This window comes from Malurus melanocephalus, unplaced genomic scaffold (genome assembly GCF_030028575.1).
Source record: "Malurus melanocephalus ecotype Western Australia unplaced genomic scaffold, MMel_1.1 scaffold_350, whole genome shotgun sequence".
Lineage (NCBI taxonomy): Eukaryota > Metazoa > Chordata > Aves > Passeriformes > Maluridae > Malurus > Malurus melanocephalus.
In genome coordinates, this window is record NW_026623582.1 from 217,674 (window position 1) to 227,990 (window position 10,317).

Sequence of the window (10,317 nt, forward strand, 5' to 3'; positions counted from 1 at the left end):
TTTTAATCAGTGTTATTTTAACTTAGAAGTAAATGTCCTCTTTTCCATTTAAATTATCATTTAGGGTAGGCTCCTAGACTTCCTCAAGGAAGTCTCCTACATACATAACAATGTCCAAACGCTGGCTGGATACCATGCACCCACCAAAGTCACTCTATCAGTCCCCTCACCAGCTGGGCAGGGGAGACAAAACACAGGTTGGGATGGGAACAGAGATCACTCACTGATCGCTGTCACAGGCAAAACAGACTTGGCTTAGGGAAATCGGTTCATTACCAATCYAATCAGAGTGGGGTAAAGAGAAAAAGAAGTCTTAAAAGCAGGGTAAAGAGAATCTTAGGAGCACCTTTCTCCTACCCGTCCCTTCTTCCCAGGCTCAGCACCACTTCCATTTCCCCTTCCTCCTTCCCCTTAGTGGTTCAGGTGGAGAATGGGGTTTATGGTAATTTTAACAAACATTCTCTCCTTCCTCATCCTCTCYCCCTGCTCCAGTGTGGGGTCYCTCYSATGGGAGAGAGTCCTCCATGAATTTCTTCAAGGTGAGTCCTTCCCACAGGTGCAGTTCTCCCTGAGSTGCCCCAGTGTGTGTCCCCTCAGGGTCACAGGTCCTGCCAGGAAACTGCTCCCACCAGCTTCCCAGGAGCTCACAGCCCCCTCCAGGCACATTCCCCTGCTCTGCAGCGGCTGCAGGGGGTTCTCTGCTGCCCTGGCCACTTTCAAGGGCTGCAGGGGCACAGCTGCCCCACAGACTGCAGGGGAAGCCCAGCTCCAGCACCTGGAGCCCTTCCTTCTGCTCCTTCCCAATGCTGGTGTCTGCAGAGCAGTTTCTCTCACATTTCTCACCCTGCTCTGGTGTTGTGAAGGCTGTTTGTCCACCCTTTCATATCTTGTTATCCCAGAGGCACCACAGCCTCACTTCAGGGCTTGGATATCGCAGAGTGTCCATCCCGGAGCTGCTTCCAGCAGCTTCTCACAGAAACCACCCCTGTGCCACCTCCCACCACTAAAACCTGGCCATGCCAACCCCTCACGAACAGAATTCACTTTATCCGTTCTCTGATTCTGTCAGCAAAAAGCCAGTCTACAAGAACAGCAAATGAAAAGGAGGCTCCTGGTGCAGCTGGGCTGGGTGTTAAACACAAAACACAGCACAAGCCACTGCAGATTTTGAACTYGAATACCATTTGTTTTAAGAAACTTAAGGCCAGATGATGAATACTTTTTTTCCACAGTCCACAGTACATTTCAACTTTGAGATCCACACCAGCTGCATTTCCTTCACTGGCTTCCACCACTTTGCAGCTCCAGCTTTGTGAGCCAGTCCTCAAACTTCTGAAGGTCCACTCGATGCTTCATTAGGAACTTCCCATTCAAGTGAAAAACAGGAATGTCGTATTTGTATTTGTCATACCACGCCGARTTCTCCGGAAGGGTGATATCCACCTCCTGCAGAATAAACTGTGACAGAAAATAAATGGGTCAATTCCTACTTGGACACTGGAAAACAATAAATACCTGCTTGTCTTTTGGCCAATCTTTCTCTCAGAAATGCAAGGGTGTTTTCTTGTAGATTTGGGGTTTTTTCTTTGTGTTTTAGGTTAAGTGTTTGGGTTTTTGAGCACAGAGTACGTGCAGCCACGACCCTAGGCTGCTTGTCCACAAAGGTGTCCCTTCCCAGCCCAGGATATTTTTGTTCCACTACACAGAATCACTCTCCTGTGAGCATCAACCTCACCAAACACCCAGCTGGGAACAGGACAGCTGCCTGTCTGGCAGCAGAGGGCAACAGCTCTTAGTGCTGCCATTAAAAGTTTCATCTTTCAACAGAAAGATCAAAACCTGATTGAAGAACGGCAAAAATTACAATCACGCGTAGTTCAAATACTCAAAGCCCCACTTAGTAACRTCCTTCCTAAATTATGTCATTACCTGCCTCATGAAAGTGGCAAACCCCTCCTTCAGATTGGGCAATAGCATTTACAAAATCAGTGTTTTCAAGAACCACTGCAGCACGGTGCATGTTGGTTTAGTTTGCCAATACTTACTTGAGCAGCATTGTCACAAAATGCTTAGGATAATGAGTTTTATGGAAATCAGTGCTGAAATTGTCTTGAAGAGGTCACCCACGAGAGAATAACAGATGCAAATAAATCCAAGCAATTTTCTTTTTACAAAGAAAGAATGCTGATTAACTGTTCTTTTTATGTGGAAAATATACATGCAATTGCCAYACATTACCCTTCTCTTGTATGGCTCAAGAACTTCTTTGGCTTCATCACACAGAGGGCATGGTTTCTGAAAGAAAACAGAGTAATTTAAAGTATACAGTGGAACAAAAAAGTTCATTACTGTAAATACAGATTCCCTCCTCTGTACCAAGCACACTTAGGGCTTTCTAAAACTTAATTTATCAATGCAGCATGGATGAAAAAAAACCCCAAAACCTGCCCAGCCACTGAATTTAATAATTTGCTATTCTATTTCTCAAACACAACGAGCAATAATAATAAAATGGAGCAAATGAACAGACTTCCAAAAGCTGATCCAAGGGAACAATCTGAAAGGCCCTGCACAGACCCCTCATTTTGGTCAGCAGTGCATATTCAAAGCACCATCACCATCAAATGAAGACAACTGCTGGCACCAATCCTGCCAGGAGAGGAAWGAGAGAGTCACACAGGTAACTTCCAGCCTGTCTCAGATCAAGGCATTTGGCTCGGCTCAAGCAGGAAAAGGAGATAATTTATGATAACCTGGATGTCTTTGCCTGGAAAAAAATAGGCAGGACCTTCCAAACTGGAGAGCTGGAAGGAGAGCAACCCCCAGCAGGGAGAAGTGGCAAGCAGCTGCAGTGCTTGGAGCTGTGATGGAGCCAAAGAAAACCTCCCATTTYTGAGAACTCCCTGGTCTTTAGCTTCAGCTGCTCATCTGACTCCTGCTGACCATGCAGTCCATGGCTGAAGAAGTAACTCACAAAATGCTGCTTCAATGCTTGTCACAGCAGAATTTGGCCATAATTCACAAAGTGTATGGTGGTGAACATGATGTTCAYGTCCCTCTGCCACAAAACACCTTCCACAGCTGAAAAAGATCTCCTTCTCTCTCACTGAAGCCTTCCTAGGGCTTGTTTAAATGTGAAGCTAACCTGAAACAGCTATATTTTAGTTCCTGCATGTGAATTACTTTGGGTTAAATACTCTAATTTAATTCACATCTAATCTAAATTATCTTTCCCGCAAAGACAAGCTGTGAAAACCATGCAGGATGAAATGCTGTGCTCTTTGTGGTTCTGGTTGCTTTTGCAGGCACTGCTCTAACAGATTCTGGTGACTGAAAGAATGACCCAGAACCCTACACATCACTTTTGAAACACTCCAGGCTCCTTCCAGTTAAAATAGGACACACTTGGTTCCCTTAGGCCTGTGGAGAGCTTTCTAACATAACTGCATCTGACAAAGTAGGCTAACTTTTAGGAAAAAGACATAGTTTAACTCTCATGGCAAGCTTAGGCACTAGGTTTAAAATCRAAAGTTAACTGTTTTAGTGAACAGTGAAAGCTCTTTGAAAATTACATTTATATTAGTACATATTTTTCAGTAGAAGAGTGCAGCACCACATCTCTGCCATCACTTGTTTTGAATTAATTTGTAATTGGGCTGCCTGGGTAAAGCTGTCTTGGACAATCTTCTCTCKGAGATGTGCCAGCAAAAGGGACTTCTACTGTTCAGGCAGTGAAAAAAACCCTTCCCAAAGTRACTTATGCTGTGCTGACAGCTCAGCCTGATAGTCAACACACCTGCTGGAAAGGACAGCTCTGTTACTACAGAGAATTGCCTTTTGTGCTGCAGTTTTTGTGCAGCCATCCAAGCTGGCACTGATGCTGAAGGAACCAGACCCAACTTCCTGCCACTGCTTCTTTTGTGCTGGCATCAGCACCCGAACAGCTGCACAAAAAAGATGGACAGGGGAACTGCTCTGAGGTAACAGCAACCTTGCAGGGAAAAAAAGAAAAAGGCTTTTTTTTTAAAACTGAAGCACGAATGCTGGTGCTGTCATAAAAGTGTAAACAAGGGGAAACCTTGGTAGCTTCTATCAGTTTGCTGCAGAAGTCACAGCTCCCTTCTGCCTTCTCCCCCTCTCTTCTCCTTATTAAAAACAAGAAAGAGGCAGAAAAGGGGTTTATTAGCGTAAGTAACAGGGCAGATTAATTTTTTTTATACCCTGTGCTTTGCCTTGCAATTGCCGGTGAACATTTAAAGTTAACAGTTAACATTTAAATTTAAAAACACCTCTAACAAAAGGCCATTTTGGAGAACTGCTGGATGTCTGCAATTAGAAAAGCTGATTTCACATAGTGCCTTACAAGCAGGAAATTTTAAGACACAAAGAACTTTTTTTTTATCAATTATTAACCCAAAGGTAAGAGCATTATTCCCTACCTTACCCCATTTTAATTGCGAATGAAGCTGAACTGGGCAGGGTGACAGAAAGCTGTAACTTTAAAGTATGGTTTTGATTATTCAGTAGATGTTTAGCTGATATTTTTAACCTTTTGCCGCAGTTTAAACACTCCAGTATGGTTAGTGATGGAATGAACATTGTTCAGGAGGAGGAAATTATTTTAATCACATTCAAAGCCACCACATTGATGTCAGAACTCTCAGAGCTTTGCATTTGTAGTCATTYTCTTCTTAAGGGCTGCAACCACCACAGAAATGCAGCGTAACCCATCCTGTGCCATCCTTCATGAAAGTGCAATAACTGAGAACAATTAATGGGATGTGACAGCCCAAAAATGACCCTCCCTGCTCACCTCATGTTTTTCTAAGAATCCTACCTGCACTTCATGTGCTGCCAGTAAAGCAAAAAGGGAGTAAAACAGGTACATTTTTGTCCCCATGTGCTGCCAACACTATTGGACACATTTTACAGTCTCACAGGTGGTGCTGAAATCAAACATTGAGTACTTTGAAGAGCCTGCTTTGACTGCTGATGCTTGTGCTTGGCAGATTATGTAAAATAACTCGTCTCTGTTATCCCTTTTTGGGGTGAAACACTGGCAGCTGGGCCAAATCTTCAACCAGTAAATGAACCACAGCATCACTGAGGCACAACTGCACTGAAATCTTTKTTGGTTGCTAATTCTTGCATTTTACAATGATAGCAAGACCGTGCTGCAAAACCTGGCGTGCACAAAGCCGCTGATAAAACACCCAATACAACTCTGAAGGGAGAAAAAAAAACAAGGACAAGCCATTTAATCTGTGATTCCTGTGTGTCAAAGCCGGTAGACAGAGTTTTGCCAGCTTTATTGCGTAAACAGCTCTTACCTTGGTGAATAAAGTCAGCACTGGCTTCTCTGTGCTGGCTGAGCAGAGCCGTCTCCCCAGAAGGCTGGGTGAGTGCCTCACACGTGGTAGGGCTCTGCTCAGGAAACAAAGCACCATCGTCCTGTTCAGGCAAAAATAAAAGCTTGTTCTGTGCCAAGTTACAGCTCGTGAAGTTTAATGTCAGGGTAAATGTGATGCTTCTATCACGGCTCTAAAGTGCACACAATCAAAATGCTCTCCCGGGATTTTTTATGCTCACGGCGTGAACACATTCATCAGGGAGATGGTTTACTCTGTGGCAGGCCAGAAACATTGTGCAGCTCAAAACCCAGCAGTTCCATGAAAAAAAASCAACAAAACACCCATGTTTTCTTGTTGAAATGCCCCTTTTAAATTCCCTAACACAAACACTGACATAAATGCTGTTCCAACTGCACTGATGCCAGCTGGAATTATGTATTTAAAAAATGCAAAGTGCTGTGCTTTGAACCTCTGTAATCTCGCTGCAGTGTTTGACATATTCTACTTACCCGAAATACTCCATCAAAAAAACTAATCTGTACCTAATCAGAATATTAATGTAACGAGTTCTGCAGTGAGTAAAAGGCTGCAGCCAAGACAATTTAACTTGGTTGTRTTAAAATCATTCACAATGCCCCAAGTGCTTTCTGCAACAGCAAATTGATTGATGGGTTTGTGATACTTCTGAGAGTTTAAGTAAGTTGAGTGTTACTGAAGGGTGCCATGGCGGAGTCTGTTCCTAATAACATTAATAACAACAGCRTGTCCTCCAAACTTATGTTTTAATGTGACCTTTACAAGGCATTTTAGGACTCAGGGACTAAAAAAAAAACCCGAAGCCAAAGGGAGTCTGCATGGTGATTTAGCAGCAGACATGACACATGATACCAGAATTTACAAATCAAATCTAATCAAATCAAATCTCTTTAACCCAAAGCCAAACTGCTTTTGCTCAGTTTCAAGCCTGACTCACCTGCAGTTCTATTACCTGAAGCTAAACACACAACATAAAGTCATAATTTTAAACAGCTTAAGAGTAAGCAGGACCACATTGCAACTGGTAAGCACATTTTAGGTAAAGGTCAATAAAAAAGAACCTAATGCAACCACTGTTATCTCTCAGTATTAGTATCACAAAGCTCTTTTTCTTTAAAAGTGGACCGTTTAGCCAGCATAACCACTGTGGAAGAGCATAGTGAACTCTGAACTGCTGCAATTCCAAGCCACAACCACAATAAAAATCAAATGGGTGACAGGATACTGCCCCACCAATCTTCCTGCACACACTGCAGTTGTTAGTGAGAGTCAGCTGCAGGGGAAGAGCTGGAAAACCTCCTGTCACCGMGCAGTGACTTGGCACACACTGGCAAAGATCTCAGTCCTTGGAAGCCGCTGCATTTGTTTCTCTTTGCCAGGTGGAAAYGGAACTGTCTGGGATTTTACACACCAAATGTGAGAACAAGCTTGGAACCTGTCGGGAAAACGCAAGTCTGGATGACAGTAAGAGCCTCAGTCAGATGTAGACATTTTTAAATCTACAATAAATAAATCTCCAGAATGGGTGCAGTTTTGGCATGAAGTATTTGCAGCACGCCGGCCTGATTGCATGCAAGAGAGAAATGGGAATTTTTTTTTTTAAAGTCTGCATTCTGACAAGTTTTTTAAGAACGCTTTCATTGTCAGCCTAGCCAGCATTCCAAACAATGAAGATCTCTCAAATTGCTCTGTGGGTAGCAGAATGAGTAAAGCCAGATTTCCATAGATCCCAACCTGCCTTCCACACATGTGCATAAAACAATTCCAGTTTAGTTGTATATATATCCCCTTTTTTATAACCCTCCATACTCAGTTTTCCTGAGGACAACCCCTACCCAAAGCATCAGCCAAAGGGGAATTAAGAAAATAACATCAGTGCCCAAGCTTTAGATCTCACAGAAATAAATCAGCCAGCAAYGCTTTAACTTCCTTACCAATTTTAYAATATAATTACAGGCCATTTTTTATATAATTTGTATTTATAAATTTATTTTAAATACAGTTATTTTAACTTATAAYGTTTATAAAATTTATTATAAAAAATATAATTATTTTATAATTACAAGCAATTCTACCTTTGGAAAGCAAATTCATTGACCAGTACTGCAGCTGAAGAAAGAATGTGCTGAAAGGGTGAGCACAAAACTGGCTGGATGTTTTCATAAGTAATCTGAAGAAAACAGAGTCCTGTCTACCTATTTATTCACCTAAGCAGGATGATACCAAGGGCTGCTGAAAGGTCAGTTACAAAAAGACCAGAAGGTTTAATCCTGATTTACTGGATCTCCACACAGGCCCTGGTCACACTCTGCCCTTCCATCAGCACAGCGAGGACTGAGATGCAGCCCTGAAGGCAGGCGAGGCACTGTCAGATGGCATTGAGCTCCYCGGGTTCAGATGATGCAGCCTGAGGAAGGAGAGCAGCCAGACCCGCTGCATTTAACCCAGAATAAAGCACAGAGCAGCTCTGGCTTCACAGGGCTGCAACCAGGGCTCCGTCCCCACAGAAATGTGGTTTTAATCAGAGGAATTTACTCATCTTGCTGTGCTGGATCAAGTACGAAAACATCACAGATGAAACCAAATAGTTTGCTGCCTTACAGCATTCAGGTCCTACACACATCCCTACTCTATCTTTCATTAGGAAGACACCAAAACGCAAAAAACCTTCCACATAATTATTCTGAATCTCTCTTTAGACTACCCCAAATTATGAAGATCTGTTTGAGGAAAATGGTTAATTAATACATACATAAATGTATGTAATACATAAATATAAAGAGGACTGCTTGCAACCGTGAGAACTTACCTTCCCCTASACGACAATGCTACAGAACAGTTTTAACAAATGATGTTTTTGAGTCTGGGCTTGGCCCATGCTCTCATCTGCAAACCCAAGCTGGATTTCATTCCTGTAAATAGAATTTCCATCACCTAAYAAATCCTCATCTGCTGAAAAAGTTGTGACACTAAAACTATCCATTATTTAGATGAGATAATTATCTGTATAAACATTTTCTTAGCCTCACTCAAGGAAAAGACAAGCAGGAGTGATTTTCTTTTCACCAAGTATTTACTTTTGAGCAACAGCTGAGAGACAATAGAAGAAGCAAGCAGGTGCAAATATCAGACTGCAGGCTGATGGCATTCAAAACACCTGTCTCCTGGTGCCCCTCATGCAAAACCAGCTATGACCATTGAGTAAATCAAATTTTCTGGCAGTCTGCACTTGCTTACCTACCAAGAAAATGCTGAATAGGAAAATAAGAGCCACAGCAACAGACCAAGGAGCCCATGCMAGTAGGGACAGCAAATCCTGCAGCTTTTATCCCAATAGATGTGCAGAGGAGGTCTGCAAAAGACAAGAAAAACATCTTGCACATGCACATAAATCTAGAAGGTTCCTGCAACAACTCAAAATTCAAAGACATCAACAGTAATATGGTATTAATAGTAATAATCAGGTGTATCTGTGGAGTGGTCCATCAATCAATGCATGTTTCCATGCATTGTCTCCTCCAAAGAACAGTAATCTGGGGCAAATGACATAAACACATTGCATTCCATCCCAGAAAGGATGGAAGTACCACTTCATCCCCATCTGCGACACATTTTGGTCAGCAATCCCTCCAGGAGTGTGCATTGCACACRCTGGTCCAAGGTCAGACCCCAAATTTCAGATTATTTACATGACAGCCAGCAGGTTGCTGGTTAATGGCCTGTTCTGAGTACGATACAAAACTTGCACAAGCAACTGTGACCATGACATAAACTTCATAAGAGAGTTTTTTAAATAATAGTAATAACTAATGATAAGATATTCTGCATATATATTGTGTATATGTATATATAATGTCATACATATTATGTAACACTGCATCGYGTATACAATCAAATATGTTATGGAATTAATCTTAGACGTTACATATYACATCCTATAACATCATACTAATAKATCAACATTATTAAAACATTAATATATTGCTAGCATTAATATACACAATTTATACAGAACCAATAGAGGTGGTATTATTATGTCATTAATATGTAGTATTACTTTGGTGCATTGTATGGATAATTGTATTAATGATACTGTGTATTATGTGATATACCATGTATACAATGATGCTCTATATTATTATATATAACATACATTTAGGTATACTTATAACGTGTATATTTTATGTATATAAATATATACATGTATTAATACACACCATATATACATACATGTATATGTTATTTTATGTAATACACATACATTATATACATATACACACATATATGCAAATACATAGATATACACATATTGTCTGTGTACACGTATTACGTACACGTACATATATACATATATAAAATACATAAAACATCAGTTTATTATCCATATACACCCATAATACGCACATATATATTTTATGTAAATATAATAATACATGTATTTGTGTGTGCACACATATAATATATATATACTATAAACGCTCCAAGGACCGGCGGCGACCCCACCAGGATACACTGGATCCAGTGGCCTCTTCATGATCCCCTGMAAGGAGCCAGCCCCATCCGTGACGCCGATACTTCCAAACGTGTGACACCTTCAACAGGGACAAGGAGCAGGGGAACCGCGCTCCGGAGAGAGAGCCGCATCCCGGAGGAGTCAAATCCCCGGGGGAAGCTTCCCTTTCCCGGTCCCGTTCCCGGTCCCGGACCCACCTGCGCTCCCCGGAACGCGCGGTCCGCAGCGCTCGCAGCGCCGGCTGTGACGTGACCGAGCCACGGGAAGGAAACCAAGGAAGCTCGGGAAGCGCTCCCGGGGGCAAAAGGGGCGGGAAAGAGAAAGTAAAAAAGTAAAAAAAACCAACCAACCAAACAAACAAACAAAAAAAAACCCAAAAAATCCCCAAAAAACAAAACAAAGTAACAAAAAGAAAAC

The 10,317-nt window shown here is 41.9% G+C and overlaps 1 protein-coding gene across 2 annotated transcripts; it reads right to left on the reverse strand.

Moving 5' to 3' along the window:
- Window positions 1-1,084: 1,084 nt before the first annotated feature.
- On the reverse strand, window positions 1,085-10,181 carry CUNH5orf63 (chromosome unknown C5orf63 homolog). 2 transcript variants are annotated; one of them, XM_057378249.1, is made up of 5 exons: window positions 9,891-10,089; window positions 8,625-8,739; window positions 5,331-5,451; window positions 2,239-2,295; window positions 1,085-1,458 (listed from the first exon to the last, which is right to left on the reverse strand). In XM_057378249.1, the coding sequence occupies exons 1-5, from the start codon at window positions 9,919-9,921 to the stop codon at window positions 1,279-1,281; spliced, it is 504 nt and encodes a 167-aa protein (XP_057234232.1). In that variant the 5' UTR covers window positions 9,922-10,089; the 3' UTR covers window positions 1,085-1,278. The 2 variants fall into 2 exon arrangements, with proteins under 2 accessions (XP_057234232.1, XP_057234233.1); XM_057378250.1 differs by lacking the exon at window positions 9,891-10,089 and adding an exon at window positions 10,098-10,181 and having other exon boundaries at window positions 1,092-1,458.
- Window positions 10,182-10,317: the final 136 nt, after the last annotated feature.